The following is a 21,151-nucleotide window of genomic DNA, read 5'->3' as shown; positions in this document are numbered from 1 at the left end:
TGTGGTACCTAGTAGGACTCACAGGGGCTATTGAATGTATACAGGGAAGGGTGGCCACAAGTTTGTTGGACTCGCAGAAGAGCTACAAGGAAAAAAAAAAAAAAGGAAAAGAAAAAAAAATTGGCAGATTCTTGCAAGTAGTTGCAAATTATGCTGTGAAATTCTACTTGTAAAATTTCAAGAGCCAGTATTACGAGAAGGATGTATAGATATTCATGTATTGCTCCTGCAGTTGTAGTGTAATGCTCCTGTAGTTGTCATGAAGGCAACATTAGACTAATTACAGCACCCAAATAAGCATTTAAACAGCCATTACTCCTGCATTCCACATGTGATTGGAATGGTCAGAACCCCCACCATGCGGTATTATGCTGAGAACCTTTTGCCATGCCTTTCACAGTGGTATGCAAAGTATGTATGTGGATGTGGAAGGGAAACAGGCATTCATATAAACATTATGGATTAAAGGTACTGCAGTAAAAGCAGTTGTAAAAGTAAAATTGACATCATTTTTGCTTACATTCCTTAGATGAATTTCTGGATGTTCCCAATTGCTAAATTTACGAGTAGATTAAGATTAATATGAGACTCAGTCATTTAACTAACCAACATTAGGCAATACATTACATGAGTATTTGAAAACAAACTGAACTTGATTCAAGAACTTATATACCAATATAATCAAACTGTAATTAAACAAATCCGGTTGACATCACTATACTTCTTGAGCCCATATTTCCCAATAATTCTTTAAAATATTATTTTCTTTAGTTTTACATCCATTGCAACATAATGTTATAGATTTAAGTGTATGTTGCTGTCTAATGTTGTTACTTGTTAAATCCCATTTCTCAAAAACACACATAGCTCTGCAATGTTTGTCAATAATTTTGTATCCCTGTGCCATTATCTTGCTTAAGGGTTGATATAGTGTGTAATATGTCAACTTGATAACAGTTTGAAAGCTATATGAACTATACATTGGTTGAATTTATGATTTTAATACAAGCTTACAATGTAATGAATAATCAAATATTTCCTTGTACTGTGGATCATTTTTTATTAATTCAAATCTAGGAAGTAGCTATTGTGACTAGTAAAGTTTTTGTAACTGACAGTTCCATTGTACCATAATTACAGCCATCTGCCTACCAGCCTGTCAACACAATGGCATATGTGTATCACCTGGCAAGTGCAACTGCTCTGAAGGGTACACAGGCCCAAGGTGTCAGTTTGAGAAAAAGCCATGCCTCAACCAACCACCTAGAGCTGCCAATTCACGAAGGGTCTGCATTGGTGGAAAGTGAGTTCCACTATTTATATTTGCTGGCCTTATCAGTTTACCCTCATATCTGTTTAGAAAAATTTCCTCTGTTTGCAACAGGTATTATTAGTTTGCCAGTGGCCCTTTCTGAGTTATTGTTGTGAGTTTTATTCAGTGTAAGTCCTTTGCTTCATTTAAAGTTTAGAACATCTATAATTTTTATTGCTGGAGCCATTGTGTATTTCTTTTTCTAATGTTAACTGTGATTTTTAGTTTAACTCATAATTTCTGTATTGCTTCTATTTAAAAACCATTTGTTATTGTTGTTGTAATAGTAACAAAAAGAAATCCCTCTACATAAGAAGAGTGCTAACTCTAAAATGACGTAAATTTTCTGAGCATTCTTAACAAATTGGTTCAATTTTTGGCATAATTTTAAGCTTTCACTCATTTTCTTCTTCAAGTGCCTCATTGTTAATCCCTGTATTTTTGGACTACAATAATTGCATTCAATCAAATGTATATTACATACAATTAGGTGACAAAAGTCATGGTTTAGCAATATGCACATGTACACTTGATGCTAATATCATGTGTACCAGGTATAAAAGGTCAGTGCATTGGCAGAGCTCTCATTTCTACTCAGCTGAGTCGTGTGAAAAGATTTCTGACGTGATTACCGTTGCACAATGGAAATTAACAGACTTTGAACGCAGAATGATAGTTGAAGCTGGATGCATGGGACATTCCATTTTGGAAATCATTAAGGAATTCAATATTCTGAGATCCTACAGTGTCAAGAGTATGCCAAGAATACCAAATTTCAGGCATTACAGTGGCCAATGGCCTTCACTTAATGACCGAGAAGAGCGCTGGTTGCACAGAGTTGTCAATGCTGACAGACAAGCAGTACTGTGTGAAATAACCACAGAAATCAATGTTGGATGCACAACGAACATATCTGTTAGGACAGTGTGGTGAAATTTAGTGTTAATGGCTTTATGACATCAGACAACAAATGCGAGTGCCTTTGCTAACAGCACAGTATCATCTGCAGTGCCTTTCTTGGCCTTCTGTCCATATTGGTTGGTCCCTAGATGACTGGAAAACAGTGATCCGATTGGATGAATTGCAATTTCAAATGGTAAGATCTGATGGTAGGGTTGAAATGTGGCACAGACCCCATGAAGCCTTTGGGGTGGTGGGTGGATAATAATGTTGAATTTGTTTGTTCATCACTGTCTTTTACAAGAGCCTGAAAACTATTTTTATGGTCAGCCAGAAAGCGATGGAGAATGTATTGACCATAATTTCCAGTCCACAAGTCCACATTCTTCTTGTGCTCACTGAAAGAAAATTTTTCTACTCTCTATTTAGTCAGCAGTATCAGGAGCTATGTTTATAAATAAAAGTTCTGTGCTCTAACTGAAAATGTCCCTGGATGACACTATGAACAGTTCAGAGGTGACCTCAATGGTAAAGTTCCAATTAAAATGGTCTTTCACCCTGACTTACAATTATCATAGTTAATTGCTCACCACAAAACTGGAAAATAATCTCACAACTTGCCACACACTTTTGTCAACATTATGGAGGCATACAAACAGTTACTTTTGTGAAATCTAAGTGATCCAGGACAATGTACAGTCCTCGGAAGTTCACTTCTTACTCTTACTGAACATGCAATTAGTAGCAGTGTGGCTGCAACATCATCTGAGGCAGAGCGTAAGCCAGCGTATGACTGATGTGGACTGATTGATAGTTGGGTGCAAAGTGTGTGTCTCCACTGCCTCTCTGGCCATATTAATATGTGGGTGCAGCAGACAGATGAACGAAACATCTGTTATCAACCGTTCTATCCCCAGGTAGTAGGATCTTAATTGCCGCTTTCTTGGACACGTATAATTTAATAACTCTTTTGTGAATCAGTGTACAATCTTCGTAATTTTTATATGACTGGAGTTAAGTTGGCTTTAGTTACTGTGAATGCTTCAGCTGAACTGTATTTAAACTTTGCCAGCTAGAATTTTTAGAATGGAACTGACAGTAGAACATGATCTCTGAACTACTACTTTAAGAGTCCTTGTGTTGATTGTTATGTACACTAAAGTCTTGAAACTTGGTATAACTTTATTATTGTTCAAAGGGTAATCAAGTGCTGTCATTTGAACTTTCTGTCATTAATACAAATGATAGTTAACCTATTAAGGATGATTTTGTTCTGAATTTAGTTTTTAGTAAATTACTTGAAAACTGTTACAGGTAGCTTAATGGAGTCACATAGTTAATGTTCTTACATCAAACTGAGGCTACATACGAGTAATATTTAGCACCTTCAATCTTTTGTAAAAACACCTATTTTAAGCAAAATATTGCTCTGATAAAGTTCAGACTTGTAACAGTTGATTGCGATGTACTTTTGCACATCCTGAACAAATTTTTTCTGACATAACTGAGAAGGCCACTAACAATATCTGTGTGAAATCAAAATTTAATATTTTCACATCAGTTTGACTTCATGAAAATTAAATTAATGTCTGTAACTATAACATTATTAACTGGCACATAATAACTGCCGTAGGACATAGAAAAACATTTGACTATGTCAGCTATGTACATTGTATTTGTTTGTCAAACTGGGATCCCGAGAATTAGAAGAACCGCTACTTTAGTTGATAAAATAATAAAAGCTTTTATTGATTCCTTTTAATATATTAGTGGACTGTTGTTCAGCATATTGTTCTGCTATATGTAAGCCCAATGCACAAGAAGTGTGCATTTGGGTAAATAATAAAACACAAATTTTCAATTGAGGAAAATTTACACAAAAAACAAACAAAAAGCATTTCATCTGCAGCTAATGAAAGCTGAATCCCTCTTAGAAGGCCCATAATGATAAATCATAATGACAGTATTGAAAGTTGTGAATGTCCAGAAATATTAGGTCAAAATGTGCCAGCTATTTTTGTTCCTTGAATAACGGTGCTGTAGAATTGTTTTATGTGTTTTGCTGTGTTTCAGAAAGTCACATAGATGCGTAATTCTACCCTCAGCATCCTCAGCTATTTTTGTTATTGCTGACCTTGACTGTAGTCTCTAGTAAACATAAATGATTAACAACGTAGCAAAAGATAGATTGCTACTTACCATAAAGAAGACATGTTAAGATGCAGACAGGCACAATTAAGAGACACTTACATAGAGCTTTCGGCCACAGACTTCATGAGCAAAAGAGAAACACACATCATTCATACTCACAAGCAAGTACGCCTCATGCACACATGATCCACACCTACAGTATCTTGGGCCAGAATGTTGTTGATATTCCTGTCTCAAGTTTTCATTTTTTGACACATGAAGTACTGCAATACTAGTTGCCTAAGATACAGAGAAAAGACAGGAATGTAAAAAAATATACTGTTAAACATCTGCATGTAAGTGATCATATGCCATCCAATGTTTCCAGCACCAATACTCATTGCTTTGTCTCTGTTTCACTTAGTAATTAAGCACATATTATTGTTTTCTGAGAACTGTATTTTGAGAACCCTTTCCTATATTTGCCTTTTGGTAAGACTATACATTAATTATATGATATCCTATGATGATGTTCTTAATTTTCTTACCAGAACCTGCACAATAACCTGTCTGGATCATCACCAATTTCCTGATGGCTCATCAGTAGCAAACCTTGTCTGCAAAGAAGGAGACTGGGTGCCTGCAAAACCGGATTGGGTTCAGGTGCCTGACTGTGAACGTAAGTTAAGCACACTGGACATTTTTTTTTACTTTTCTTGACAGCATATATAAAATGAAAATCAATTTTTTTCCATCATTCATTTTGGTATTTCACCATTCTCTTTACATGTCAAAACCATTTTAACCTATTCTTCTCAATAGTCTCATTCAAATTTTCTACTCCAGTTTCTTTCCTAACGTCTTTGTTTCTCACTCTGATACTCCTCATTTTCTAACATACTTCTTAGCAATTATGGCAGCACTCTACCCCAGACTAAGTCCTCACACTCTGGTAAAATGGATTGCCCTGTTGTACCCTTCTGCTAACTTTTAAAGCCATTCTTGTATTTTCCATTATCACACTTCCTAGGTATTTAATGTTAATTTTTCTCTTTCCTTCTCTGTCTCTTCTGGTTACCACAATAGTATTTCTTTTCTCCATACTGCAATTCATTCCATATATTTTGATTTTGTCATTTAAGATGTGTATTTGTTTTTGTACCGCCTTACTATAGGTTCCCCACACCACATCATCATCGGAAAACAGCAGTGGATGTCAAGGATATTGGATGGTAGCTTTGTGGATCACTTCTGATATCCTTCTTGTACATGGGAGTGACCTGTGCTTTCTTTCAACCACTGGGCACAGCCTTTTGTTCAAGGGCTCTGCAGTCAAATATAGTTAAAAAAGAGCTAACTCAGCTGAAAATTCAGAACAGAATCTGATAGGAATTCAATCAGGCCTTAGAGCTCTATTGATTTCTAGTGATTTCAGCTGTTTCTCAACACCATTGACACTAACATCCATATAACTCATCTTTGCAGTGGTGCAAGAATTAAGCTGTGGCAATACTGCTGGATATTTGAATGTGTGTTAAGAATTCCTGCTTTTGCTTCACTACCCTCAAATTCAATTCCTGTTTTGTCCATGACTGTCTGGTACCACGAACAGCCTTAATATATGATCATAATTTCTCACAAATTGCTGTCTTGACAGAAAAACATTTCATTCAGCATGTCTTTTTCTATAGCCCTGCAGTTTATTTTGCCCCTACATGCTACAGTCTCAGTTTCCTTAGAAGTTTCTTTGCTGTGACCGCATTCCATGGAGTGTCCTTCTTGTCATAAACTGTTCTAATAGGTACATATCTATCACATATGTTGTCAGTTTTGTTTTTGTCTTGAGAGACAGTTCTTGCATAAGGCCCACTGCAGAGCTAAATGTTTAATGTTCCGTACTGATATACAACACTACTCTCTCTTTATCTAGTTTGCTGAACATATAAATCCTTGTACATGTTTTAGTTGTCCTTTGTAGTTTGGTAGTCATCATTTCTGCAACTGATTTGTGGTCTTGTCTGTCTTCATTGCATTAATTTTTTTATAATCACATCTTTCATTTCAACACAAATCATCGTCAGATGTGACTGCTTTGGTTACAAGAGTAACCTGTCCGCTTATCAGCAGATATTTAATTTTTCCCCTGTGACATGGCATGTAGATGTTGATTATTTGACAGTTTACTCTTGTACTGAAGCTGTCAGATCTGAGGATGGTTCACAATGAACTGAAACTGTTCATTTAAAAAAAAAAATTAATGCAGTCAAGACAGATAGTAAAAAATATGTTTCAAGACCAGTGAGTGCAGAGTTTCCACAAGGACATTATGTCAATATTTCCACATGTCTCATAATCACTGATACCTGTTTCAGTGTGCATGTCCTCAAAGAACTCAGGCCTATTTGTTGCCATTATATCCAATATACACTGATCAGCCAGAACATTATCACCACCGACGTACTGTTGATATAAACCCATTCAGGCAATAACAGGGTCACCTGATGGTGAATGACTGTTAGTCATATGCATCCATGGTGCACGTAGAATCGGTGAGTGTGCTGTCTGTGTGTAGAATGGGGAAGGTATGTGATCTATTTGAGTTTGCCCATGGGCATATTGTGATGGCCTGGAGGCTCAGTATGATCATTTCGGAAACTGCATGACTTGTCGGGTCTTAGCGGAGTGCTGTGGTGACTGTCTTTAACACATGGGGAAACCATGTCCAGACATTGTGGAGCTGGTTGCCACCTCTCATTACAGATGTCAGATGTCATAGGCCAGTCCTACTGGTAAAACAGGACAGATTTTGGGTCATACCCATAACACCACATCTTTTCATCTGCGTCATTTCTGATAAAAAGTCAGTCGTGACTCTTCTTTTAAATCTTGGTACACACTAACATGGATGGCACCCTTATACACTGTAAAGTGCACATGAGACAAATTTTGGTTCTATAATGTCACCTTTAAATCTTCAAACAAAATACTTTAATGTGTACTAAAGGATATTTCAGCCAGTGCCATACAAAATGTGAGTGTTAGAGGATATTAAACATATACAAAGAAGGTCAACACTTATTATGGTCAAAGGTTTGTTTGATCCATGGGGGAGCATCATAGAGATGCTGAAAAACCAGGACTAGCAGATCCATGAAGACAGACAACAACTGTCCCACGAAATCTCACTTAAAAAGTTTCAACAATCATCATTAATCTAGATGTAACTACAACTGCCTACATGTCACTCCCTTACAGACGATGAAGAAATATTAGACTAATTGAATACACAGAGGTGTTTAAGCAATCATTCTTCCTGTGCTCCATATGTGAAAGGAACGAAAAGGTCCTAAGAAGTAGTACAATGCCTCTGACATACACTTCAAAGTGGATTACAGAGTATAGTTATAGATGTAGAAGTAAAATTGTTCTGTGCCCATATGATGTGAACACATGCCATTTTTTTTGTCTTGGCATAATCCACATCACTTCAGGCAGGGGGGTTACCTTCATAGTCTTAGATGTTATTGAATTTAGCATATGTTAAAATTCAGGAGTAAGAAACATGTATTTTTTTTTGTTTTCTCCACGAAATTCTTGTCTCAAGATACAGGCCTCCCAAGATAACACTGCAAACACCATTTTGAAGACGCAAATTTTGAATTTTTTAAAAAAGTGCTGTATCTCTTGTACAGTTCTAGATATTTTGTTACAAGTTTTTTTTGTTTGAAAGATAATTGCTTTATGGTTACAATGGTATCCTCCATTTGAACATATCTGTCAAAGTTCTTTTACTGTCACCTTTTGAATTTTCTTTATCATTTACAAATTTTTTTTCAAGAATGCTAATCCAGAAAAATTAGATTTTTTTTCTGTTAATTAGCATGTAGTACTATATTCTCTGTAAAATAGAGCTTTACCTTCAAGTTGGACTGGTTTTATTGTAAAAAATCATTTTTTTTAACTGTCAAGGGTAATGTATGTCCTCACTGAAGTTGTTTCTTACTAATTTCTTTGTTACAATGTTTACTTCTGTTGTCTTTGTTGCAGTTAATTCATATCACTTTCTTTGTTGCAGTTATTTCTTTTCATTTTCATTGTTGCAGATATTTCTTACACTTTGTTGTAGTTTCTTGTCAGTTTCTTTGTCATGGTTGTTCATTGCAGGTTTCTGTATTGTAGTTTTTCACTGTTAATTTGTTTACTTCTAAGAAATCTGAGACCATCCAGTGAGTTCTGTGTTTTCATGAGGAATTTGCCAGTTGATACAGTAGCAGTGTGTATTGTGAAAAGGACTGTTTGAAATGCCCTCTGACTGGAGCCACAGGAGAGTGAAATGTGCTGACTATTTGAATATCCATGAAACAGTGATATATAACACAAACAAAAAAAAAAAAAAAAAAAAAAAAAAAAAAAAACACAGTCTTTCTTCAGGTTGGTAATAAGTGTTCTCATTTGAAGACTCTGTTTCAAAGTAAAGATGTTTCCAGTGACAGCTTTTTGTGTTCTAAATGTTTTGATAGAATAACAACAATGTTAGTATCTGAACAAGGTGAAGCCTCCTGTGGTGCAGATGATGCAGATTTCACATCAATAGAGGAAGAATTAAATATCCCAAATCAGTTAATTTCAGAGGTAGGTGTTAGTTCTGTTAAGAAACTGTGGTCTGTGAAGTCAAGTCATAAGCCTATGCATCAACAGAGTACAGAGAAAATACTAAAACTATGGATGAATACTCTACAACAAAACTGACCACAACTAGTTTTCAAAGTATAAACTCCATATTCAGAAGAAAATGAACCAAAGCACTCTTGCACCTCTTGGCAGGAATTTTTCACAAATATTAATTCAGCTGTTGAATATTGTGCATCCTACAGTGAAAAGGTGCAAGTTTTAACAATTACGCCAGAGACATTTTCAAAGAAAACAATTTTGAACCACGTTCCACTAGTATCAAAGTACATGGTAGAAAAGTCAAGAAATGTGAGGTGTGTAAAAGGAGTCTTTGGAAGACCAGATCCCTATTATGGTCATCTTGTAGAAGCAGCTCAAGTTCAAATAGTGCAGTCATTTTATCTGGAAGATAAATGAGACTGTTCTCGCCAGAGTGCCAGCAAAAAAGACAATATAACGGTAACAGTTGAAGGTCAAAAAGTTGTGAAAGTGAAGTGGTACATGACTCGCAATATTAAACATACTTTTGCAATTTATAAGAGCAACTATACAACTTCACATCTTGGAAAAATCAGAATTTTATGCACTACAACGTAGTTCCATACCCACCTAGAGATGTCTGTTTATGTGTGTACTGGGCAAATTTTGAACTTTGTGTGGTAACTTTGAAGAACTTACTGGAGCACATGACATATGACATCCTGGTTGGGCATATGAAGTCATTAGTAGTCTGTGACATAAAGTGAGAGATTTTGTTTCAAGAATGTGTTGACTGCCCTGGAAAGAGAGGACTGTCTTTACAGACACTTGGCCTGGAAGGTGTAGCAGATAACTCTGCAGAAATTACATATGTGACATGGGAGGAAAATAAACTAATTAAGAAAACTGTTGCCTTTGACAGTTTTATTGTTAAACTTGGTAAATGGTCAGTGAAAGCAGCTGAAGAAATTGCATCAACAACACATTGCAGAAGTGAAAGGGTGTGTACAGTGCTTCACTGTGATTTTGCTGAGAACTGGTCTGTAATTCTCCCACAAGAATTTCAAAGAGTATCATTGGAGTAATGGCCAGGTTTCAATTTTTACAGTAATGATATATTTTCAAAACAAGACCACAAGTGTTGCAGTTATAAGTGATGACACAGGACATGACTCAGCACATGCTTTGCTAGCAATGCACAAAATTCTTTAACTGCAAACAGAAGCAGAAAAGATCATCATTATTTCTGATGGTGCTCCTAGTCATTTTAAAAATTGCTACCAGCTGTTTGAGTTGAGTAAGTCACTTGTGCCAGCTGACTGGCTATCAGTGCTACTGGTCATAGGAAGGGGCCTTGTGATTGTGTAGGAGACCTGTTGAAGCACCATGTTACAAAACATAACCTTGCCAGACCAAATACCTCTGTGATTCAGAATGCTGAGGATATTACAAGAGTCATGAAATCGTACACATCCACAGCACTCATTCTTTTGTCCAAAGAGGAAATCAAAGAATTCTGTGAGCAGAAAAAAGAAGAATGGTCCAAACAAACTACTCATGTGAAAGGAATTCAGAAGACACATTTTTGGACTTGAAGTGATGGGCGAACTCATATTGCATGCATTTTTAAGAGCAAGAAAGAAGAAATTTCATTTGTTCGGCCAACACCTTAGAAACAGCAGGATAATATTCAGATTCACAATCTGAGAAGGGGGATGTTTGTGGTGTGTGTGTATGACTGTGACTGGTGGATTGCAGAGATTATAGACACCAGGTATGAGTTAAGCAAAACTGTAGTGAACTTTATGCTATTGTATGGACCAGTTGCTGGATATAGGTTTCCAGCTAAAGGACAGCAACAACGCCGTCAGTGTTCACTTCCTGTCCACAATGTTTTGAAGATTGTAAGTGCTCCAGTTCCTATTGGTCCAACAGGAAGGCATCACTATATGTCAAAATAAGATACTGCAGCAGTGGAACACATTTTAGTTCATTGACTGGCAAATTTCAGAATAAAACAGAGTACACAGAAGTTGTATAAACTGAAAACCTTAAGTCTTTGGACTTTTCACATACGTTTTGGAACCATTTAAAATGCTTGAAAAATGAGTCTCTTACTCATCTTTCAGAACTAAAATTATGTTAATTAATGCTGGGTTTTGATTTTTTTGAGCCTGTTATTTTATAATATGGTAATAAAATGGGTTTTATGTATGGCAAAAATTTCAATTGTTTATCAAACCTTTTCAACCTAAAAGTGGAAGATCTCCTTTTCATGGGATGTAGAACTATATCGTGCTAATCAACAGAAAAAAATCATAATTTTATGGACTGGCATTTTTGAGAAAAAAATACATAAATTAAAAAAATTGAGAATGCTGTAGTAAAAGAACTTTGACAAATAGGTCCAAATGGAGGATTTCTTTGTAATCATAAAGCAATTGTCTTTCAAATAAAAAAATCCAACAGAATATCTAGAACTGTTCCAGATATACAGCATTTTAAAATTATTTCCAAAATTCGCATCTTCAAAATGGTACGCGTAGTGTCATCTTTTAAGGGCTGTATCTCGGAGTAGAAATTTATTTGGAGAAAACAAAAAAATACATATTCCCTACTTAGTGCTTCATTTTAATATATGCTAAGTTCAATAACATCCAAGATTGTGAAGGTAAGATTTTTTTCCTAGCCTGCCTGAACTGTTATGGAATATGCCTTTTAGAGGTCAGGGAACAGTTAATCATCAATGGCTATCTGATCACTTTTAAAACAAGGAAAACATTTATAAACTTATGTCTGAGTCAATATTTCTTATTTAATTGCCACAAGCAGTATGTGAAACTAGAACTAAAAAACCTTAAACATCTGGAAAGGAATACTAGTTACTTCTGGGTGTCATCTCATATGATATTCAACGTATCACTTTCTAATATACACATCTATTATTAAAAGATTGTGTTGTTTGATTGTGCGTTCAACATTAAATTGTATTCAACATTTTATAACATTCAGTCATCATATGTGCTATATCTGTGACTAGCCAAATATCAGCACATGGCATCAAAACCCAGGAGACAACTGGGTGAAGTCACAAGGTGGAAGTGCCACCTATGGAAGAGAACACAATACCAAGCAGTAGTCCAGCTGAAGATGGCTGACTGTTGGCAGACAAGACACAGACTAGCACAAGCAAAAAGTAACCTGTGTAACAATGGTGTAAGGTGCAAAAGTAGAAACCTTTACCACAATGATGTTAATGTGCTAAGAAGAAAGAGTCTCCAACAGCCTACCAATGTTCAGTAGTGTTCTAACCACTCTGCTGTGAATGCTGTAGTTAATGTGAGCATTAAACGTAATCAAAGTGTGTTGTTTAGAGAAATTCTATTCCAGTTGTTGCAAGTTGTCATTGCCGATGGTGGTGGTAAGTTACAAATTGTGCATAAGAGAGCAAGGGACATAATTTGTAGGCTGCACACTTTTTTCAAGTGCAAAGCACACACATGCACGTACCGCAACTGTCACTAGGAATCGGTAGCAATGCAATTCCTATACATGCCTCGACATGTGTGGACCACCATTGTTTGTGGATCGGACTATAGTTACTGACAATATCAGATACGAGTACAGAACTGACTGACCGTTTGCTGGGCAGCCATACTTATAATGGCTGTGAGGAACGCTATTGACCAGCGGAGTACGTGTGGAGTGCACATGGGGGTTTTTTAGGTTAGAGAATCCCCTCCCTAGGCCCGACAAGACGCCTCCTGAGACGCGGCAAGGTAGGAGTAGGCAAAATGCAACAGGGAATAACAATATTAATATGCTAATAGTAAACTGCAGGAGCGTCTATAGAAAGGTCCCAGAACTGCTCTCATTAATAAACGGTCACAATGCCCATATAGTACTAGGGACAGAAAGTTGGCTGAAACCAGACGTAAACAGTAATGAAATCCTAAACTCAGATTGGAATGTATACCGTAGAGACAGGCTGCACAGTGAAGGGGGAGGCGTGTTTATAGCGATAAGAAGTGCAATAGTATCGAAGGAAATTGACGGAGATCCGAAATGTGAAATGATTTGGGTGAAGGTCACGGTTAAAGCAGGCTCAGACATGGTAATTGGATGTCTCTATAGGCCCCCTGGCTCAACAGCTGTTGTGGCTGAGCACCTGAAGGATAATTTGGAAAATATTTCGAGTAGATTTCCCCACCATGTTATAGTTCTGGGTGGAGATTTTAATTTGCCAGATATAGACTGGGAGACTCAAACGTTCATAACGGGTGGCAGGGACAAAGAATCCTGTGAAATTTTTTTAAGTGCTTTATCTGAAAACTACCTTGAGCAGTTAAACAGAGAACCGACTCGTGGGGATAACATATTAGACCTTCTGGTGACAAACAGACCCGAACTATTTGAAAAAGTTAACGCAGAACAGGGTATCAGCGATCATAAAGCGGTTACGGCATCGATGATTTCAGCCGTAAATAGGAATATTAAAAAGGGTAGGAAGATTTTTCTGTTTAGAAAAAGTGACAAAAAGCAGATTTCAGAGTACCTGTTGGCTCAACACAAAAGTTTTGTCTCAAGTACAGATAGTGTTGAGGATCAGTGGACAAAGTTCAAAACCGTCGTACATTATGCGTTAGATGAGTATGTGCCAAGCAAGATCGTAAGAGATGGAAAAGAGCCACCGTGGTACAACAACCGAGTTAGCAAACTGCTGCGGAAGCAAAGGGAACTTCACAGCAAACATAAACATAGCCAAAGCCTTGCAGACAAACAAAAATTACGCGAAGCGAAATGTAGTGTGAGGAGGGCTATGCGAGAGGCGTTCAATGAATTCGAAAGTAAAGTTCTATGTACTGACTTGGCAGAAAATCCTAAGAAATTTTGGTCTTATGTCAAAGCGGTAGGTGGATCAAAACAAAATGTCCAGACACTCTGTGACCAAAATGGTACTGAAACAGAGGATGACAGACTAAAGGCCGAAATACTAAATGTCTTTTTCCAAAGTTGTTTCACAGAGGAAGATTGCACTGTAGTTCCTTCTCTAGATTGTCGCACAGATGACAAAATGGTAGATATCGAAATAGACGACAGAGGGATAGAGAAACAATTAAAATCGCTCAAAAGAGGAAAGGCCTCTGGACCTGATGGGATACCAGTTCAATTTTACACTGAGTACGCGAAGGAACTTGCCCCCGTTCTTGCAGCGGTGTACCGTAGGTCTCTAGAAGAGCGTAGCGTTCCAAAGGATTGGAAAAGGGCACAGGTCATCCCCGTTTTCAAGAAGGGACGTCGAACAGATGTGCAGAACTATAGACCTATATCTCTAACGTCGATCAGTTGCAGAATTTTGGAACACGTATTGTGTTCGAGTATAATGACTTTTCTGGAGACTAGAAATCTACTCTGTAGGAATCAGCATGGGTTTCGAAAAAGACGGTCATGTGAAACCCAGCTCGCGCTATTCGTCCACGAGACTCAGAGGGCCATAGACACGGGTTCACAGGTAGATGCCGTGTTTCTTGACTTCCGCAAGGCGTTCGATACAGTTCCCCACAGTCGTTTAATGAACAAAGTAAGAGCATATGGACTATCAGACCAATTGTGTGATTGGATTGAGGAGTTCCTAGATAACAGGAGGCAGCATGTTATTCTCAATGGAGAGAAGTCTTCCGAAGTAAGAGTGATTTCAGGTGTGCCGCAGGGGAGTGTCATAGGACCGTTGCTATTCACAATATACATAAATGACCTGGTGGATGACATCGGAAGTTCACTGAGGCTTTTTGCAGATGATGCTGTGGTGTACCGAGAGGTTGTAACAGTGGAAAATTGTACTGAAATGCAGGAGGATCTGCAGCGAATTGACGCATGGTGCAGGGAATGGCAATTGAATCTCAATGTAGACAAGTGTAATGTGCTGCGAATATACAGAAAGATAGATCCTTTATCATTTAGCTACAAAATAGCAGGTCAGGAACTGGAAGCAGTTAATACCATAAATTATCTGGGAGTATGCATTAGGAGTGATTTAAAATGGAATGATCATATAATGTTGATCGTCGGTAAAGCAGATGCCAGACTGAGATTCATTGGAAGAATCCTAAGGAAATGCAATCCGAAAACAAAGGAAGTAGGTTACAGTACGCTTGTTTGCCCACTGCTTGAATACTGCTCAGCAGTGTGGGATCCGTACCAGATAGGGTTGATAGAAGCGATAGAGAAGATCCAACGGAGAGCAGCGCGCTTCGTTACAGGATCATTTAGTAATCGCGAAAGCGTTACGGAGATGATAGATAAATTCCAGTAGAAGACTCTGCAGGAGAGACGCTCAGTAGCTCGGTACGGGCTTTTATTGAAGTTTCGAGAACATACCTTCACCGAAGAGTCAAGCAGTATATTGCTCCCTCCTACGTATATCTCGCGAAGAGACCATGAGGATAAAATCAGAGAGATTAGAGCCCACACAGAGGCATACCGACAATCCTTCTTTCCACGAACAATACGAGACTGGAATAGAAGGGAGAACCGATAGAGGTACTGAAGGTACCCTCCGCCACACACCGTCAGGTGGCTTGCGGAGTATGGATGTAGATGTAGATGTAGATGTATTTATGTGGTGTGACAGATGATGCACTCGTAGTGCTGCGGTGATACAGTGCCCTCTAACAGCCTTCTAGATCCTTTTCCTCCGGTAGGCATTGATCTTCCAGGGAGCCCCGTACCAGAGTATGCTCAATGCATTACTTTTCCTCTTAAACCACGGTCTTTTTACAGATGTAATTTGCCATTTCATTTCTTTCAGTCATTGGACATCTGGAAGGTGTTTATAGTTATTTTTGGGTTCCCTTTCATATGATATTCAATTGTGTGTACAACATCAAACTGTATTCAGTATTACCTAGAGAAAAGAATGCACTGAATATGCTATATTGCTCAGACACTGGACTCATATTTATGAGGACAGTGGTTCAAATTCCTGTCCAGCCATTCATACATCAAACTGTATTCAGTATTACCTAGAGAAAAGAATGCACTGAATATGCAATATTGCTCAGACACTGGACTCATATTTATGAGGACAGTGGTTCAAATCCCTGTCCAGCCATTGTAGGTTTTCAGTGGTTTCCCCTAAATTCCCAAAGGTTATGGCAGGGGGATTCTTTGACAGGGCACAGCCAATTTCATCCCTTTTCCTTCCCTGATCTGAGACTGTCTCTGTTTCTTATGATCTTGATGGTGATGAGAAAGTAAGTCCGTTTCCTTTTTAGAATACAAGTATTCCATGAGTATGGCTTTTTACTTAGAGTTATAAGTTTGTTAAATATAATGTGATTTTTGATTTAAAAACATATTGTTTCTTTGCAGCGATCTGCAATCCTCCATGCCAGAATGGTGGTAGCTGCCTCACTTTCAATGTCTGTCTTTGCCCCCAAGATTACAGAGGACCACAATGTCAATACTGTAAGTTAATGTATTGTAGCTGTTTTGTGTTTTATAACTGTTTTGTGTTTGTGGACAGGTATTCATTAAGAAAAATAAATTTTAATGCTGCTCAAAATATTGTACAGTGGGAATAACTGTCAGAGGGCTTTGTTTAGGATGTGTGTCAGTTCTAAATTTGAAGGCTCAGTTGCAAACTGCAGTAGTTATGAATTCAAAATTAATAAACTGAAAGTACTCCATGCTGGATGTCAAAAAGGTTATGAGCTGAGGAATTAAAATGCAAATGGCCGTCCGTGGGGTGTCCAAATGTAAAATGAGCGGGCGTAAACACAAATCAATAATTGGATACGTAGGGCGGGTGAGGGTGGGGGTGGAATATTAACCACTTTATTTCCCCACATGATGGAGTCAGTGTTATGTCTAAGTGTGGTCAGCTGGTGCGATGTTCTGCACTTCCTGTCTAATTCATGTCCAGGTACGACACCAACTGACAGCCAGTGTGATGGTACAAAGCTTCTTTTTGATGAGGAAGCAAGAAATTCATTTATAATGATGCATTGCCACTGGTACATAATTATGTGTACAAAGAATAACTGCTATTGCTTAAATTATATATTAATTTAACCATAATATTTTCATCTTTGGTGCTCTTTCATTGAGTTGGGAATTCAAATGATTTTCTGATTAAGGAGAGCTATGATTTGATATTCTCCTTCTCTCGTTGCAGTAACATAACTGTATAGTTTACTGTGTGGCTGAGTACATGTAACCTTTTTTTAAATGTGTGTTTTAGCAACATTAGATTTTGCATATATAAGAAAGAAGCTCTACTATTCATTGTTATCCTATTTTGCTTCGTTGTTTGAAATTGGGCAAATGAATTGGAGAGTGCTGGAACTATAAAAATGGTATGTGTGTTTCTGTGTTAATATTAAATATTATTATTGAGTCATTAACTACTGCTTAAGTTCATGATTTGGATCAAGCAGTGAAAACAAAATATCCAAAATTTACAAATATTATATTTGGTAATTAATACTCACAGTAATATACACATTACCAGTTTTGGCCAATTGTACCATCTTTTTACAAGTGAATTTTATACTAATTGTCACAAGATGATTAAACAAAATGGAGCAAAATATCAATATTGGTGTATGTTATCAATAAGCTTTTATACATGTTGATGTTTTGCCCCTGTTAGAATGAACACTTTATGACAAATAGTGTAATACTGACTTGTCAGTGGCCATAACCACTGAAATTGGTGTTCTGTATTTTGCCTTGAACAATTGTTATAGAATAAAAACCATTTGCAAATTGTAGTAACTAGAGTGTTGTTTCTCCAGTAGGTAGTATGACATTATTTATGTCCAATGGTAAATTCTGAATCACGCACTTCACATAATGAATTTTATAATGTTGGTCATGACACCTCAGCCTTAGTCTGGGGTCCATTGTAGAGGATTAGTAATATGACCCCTGGCATTAGGAATCTGACAAGTGACAACTAGTTTTGACTTACAAAAACCACTAAAACATTTTTGGCTACATTAAACCAGGTCATAAGGATATCATAATGGAACCTTATGTTAAGAAGCAGTGTGTGCTGTAGCAGACGAGACAAAAGATGTAGCTGTTTGGAAAATAGTTTGTCCCAATAATAATAATAATAATAATAATAATAGTAATAATCTTTATTTCAAATGCTTAAATTGAGTGAGTATTGCTTTTGAGAATGACAGTATTATGAAAGGAAGGAAATAAATGAAATAAATACAAATACCAGGACCTATAGAGATGTAAGAATTACTACTAACTGCTCAGTAGATGTCACTGATAGTGTGTAATGATTATCGATTTTAGCAAATAGCAGACATATAATACTTACCTTTCTGTTTTCCTTTTTAGTGGCTGATGCCTGTACTCCTCAAAATCTGAAATTCAATGGGCAGTATACCTGTCATCAATCTGGTAACCGCTTTGCATGTTCAATATCCTGTCCTCCAGGAGGACGATTCAGTGAACCACCTGCTGAAGAATACATCTGTGACTATGCAACTGGAGCCTTTAGCCCACCCAATATACCACAGTGCCAGTACGGTAAATATCACAGTACACTCAGTTCAAGCTGTAAATCTAACTCAGTTACAGTGTCAAACAGTGTAAAATTCAGGATGGAATACTACAATATGAAACGGGATGGATTGCTACTCTCCATATAAAGGAGTCATTGAGTGGCTGACAGGCACATTGAAGGAAGACTGAAGACTGCTTGATATCATCAGCTATCAGACCATGTCCTTCATCAGTTACAGACAAAACACACTTATGTTTAAACATGCATAACTCACACACATAACCATTGTCGTCTTTCAGTGCTAAGACCAAACCACAGAACACCAAAAGTAAAAGAAGATCAAAAATGAAAGAAATGCATTGTAACATGGCCATGTATTTCTTTTATTTTTGGTGTTCTGTTGCCAAGCCATAGTGCCTGTAGACAACAGAGGCCATATGTATGAGTTATGCTTGTATAAATGTGTGTGTGTTTTGTCTGCAACTGACATGGACTTTGTCCAAGAGCTAGTAATATCGAGCTATCTTCTTTCAGTGTATCTGTCAGCCATCCAACACCTTCTCCATGTGATGAGTAGGAATCTATTGCATTTTGTTATATATTCTTTACATTCTTTCTTTTGATGAATGTTCCATTCTTGTCTGACTCTTGCATTTAAATTGTACTCATTTGTGTATTGTTGTAAACTTAATAATTTATATAACTTACAGATTCTTTAGTGGAAATGCTTCCATCTGAGTTCCTGGAGTCCCATTCTCAGATTTTTAGTAACAAGACCACTTTTTTGGGTACAATACCACATGAATGGAGTCCCCTTGATTTCAACAGCAGGACACCAGCTGTAATTTTCAATAACCCACTACCAGGAGACTGTTTCACTTGGTCAGGAAGCCATTTTAAGACATTTGATGGAAAAATCATAAGGTCTGTTGTTATATTATTATAATTATATTCTTCTTAAGATAGCCAATGGCCTGATTTTTCCCAAACCATATTTATTTTGCTTAAATCTAGACTGTGTGCTATTAATGATATTTGTGGGCCTAAAACTACTTAGTATTAAATGTAAAACAGTATTTATTACTAAGTAATAATAAAATTTCAGGCAAAAGAATATTGTCTGAATACATACTTCCAAAATAAAACAAACCTCAAAGTGAGATGATAGACAACATTTTTTTTTTTTTTTGCAACCTCTTTTCCTCTTTTATGAATGGTTTGTATTTTCCATTTCACTTATTCCTGTTTGTCATCCTGCATCTATTGTTCCTCTATTTGGTGCTCCTAGTATGGACAATTCAAAGTATAAAGAAAAGAATATATATATAAGAAGAATTGACCCATACATACAGTACACACAGGCAGGTTACAATTACTCCTTGCTCAGCTGAAGAAATTAAGAGTGTAACTAACCCCCTAACCACCAAAACCTTGAACTCTCATTTAGTTGACAATAGCTCAAGTAAAGTACTAAAATCCTATTCTAAATGCAACACATCACTAACACAGGGACGATTTCCAGACAAACTGACATGTGCTATTGTCAGACACCTTTACCAGAAAGATGGTGTGGCAGATTAATAATTACCAAACAATCTCACCACTTACCCTGAATGTTCTGGGAAAAATTATGTGCACAAGAACCATAACACAAGTCTTTTTGTGAATTGTGTTTTGTTCATATCATGGCATACATTTGCAATCCATTTGGTTTGTGCACAGGAGACATGTCAAAAATTTGTAAAACATTTACAATGATTTTTACATTAATAAATAATAGCACTATCATAAAATAACAACACTATAAGGATATTTCTTGAAATGTGAAACACATTGTATCCAGCACAAATTTCCAGTTTGTCCCACACAAATTCTTCCACTGAGTAATCAACACTTCAGTGTCAGTACCTCTTATAGCTTCCTTTTAAGTGAACCTAAATTCATCTGCATCATCTTGTTCCCTTTTAATTTATTACAAATTTTCATTCCCATGTATTGAGGTCCCTGGACATACAATCTGAGGTGGTGGGTGGGGAGCATAACATTTCCTTTGTTTCTAGTATCATGTGAATGGACAAAATGGTTTCCCTCAAATAATTCATGTCTGGCGTACAAAAATATAATCTCATATATGTATAAGGATGGCAGAGGTAATATTTTAAGTTTTCTAAATAATGGTTGACATGGTTCTTTGTGATTTGAAGTGCACATATTTCGAATGATTTTTTCCTCTCAAAATAAGATGGTCAGTGCACAAGAACCATAACACATGTCTCTCAAAATAAGATAATTGTCTCAATTTGAATTTCAAAATGATATCTACACAGAACATGTGATTTTTCAGTTCACAAATTGTTTTATACAAAATTTTAATAATTAAATATTACTGTCTGGTCTCTTTTGTGATTTGTCAAAAGCATTTGATTGTGCAGTTCACAATATTCTCCTATAAAAGCTAAAATGCTGTGATATTAGAGATCTTGCTGATATCTAGTTTTCATCCTCTGTAACTAAAAGGCTGCAGCTTGTTGCCTTGCTGCATTATGAAACTCAGGGAATGTACACAATGAAATAGTATCTTCAGAAAGGGTAATTATCACTACAGGTATACAACAGGAATCAATAAACCA

At 36.8% G+C, this 21,151-nt stretch overlaps 1 protein-coding gene across 1 annotated transcript in view; it reads left to right on the top strand.

The window, feature by feature from the left end:
* The window catches only part of LOC126175921 (hemocytin), a 486,280-nt gene that overhangs the window by 55,274 nt on the left and 409,855 nt on the right, over window positions 1–21,151 (top strand). Inside the window, exons 5-9 of the mRNA XM_049922991.1 lie at window positions 1,141–1,303; window positions 4,894–5,021; window positions 16,364–16,459; window positions 18,353–18,544; window positions 19,232–19,445. Of these exons, the coding sequence (XP_049778948.1) occupies window positions 1,141–1,303; window positions 4,894–5,021; window positions 16,364–16,459; window positions 18,353–18,544; window positions 19,232–19,445 (793 nt within the window). The remainder of the gene's footprint in view (window positions 1–1,140; window positions 1,304–4,893; window positions 5,022–16,363; window positions 16,460–18,352; window positions 18,545–19,231; window positions 19,446–21,151) is intronic.

Source organism: Schistocerca cancellata, chromosome 3 (genome assembly GCF_023864275.1).
Source record: "Schistocerca cancellata isolate TAMUIC-IGC-003103 chromosome 3, iqSchCanc2.1, whole genome shotgun sequence".
Classification (NCBI taxonomy): Eukaryota; Metazoa; Arthropoda; class Insecta; order Orthoptera; family Acrididae; genus Schistocerca; species Schistocerca cancellata.
The sequence above is the reverse complement of the archived record's forward strand: the minus strand, read 5'-3'. Positions and strand labels throughout refer to the sequence as shown.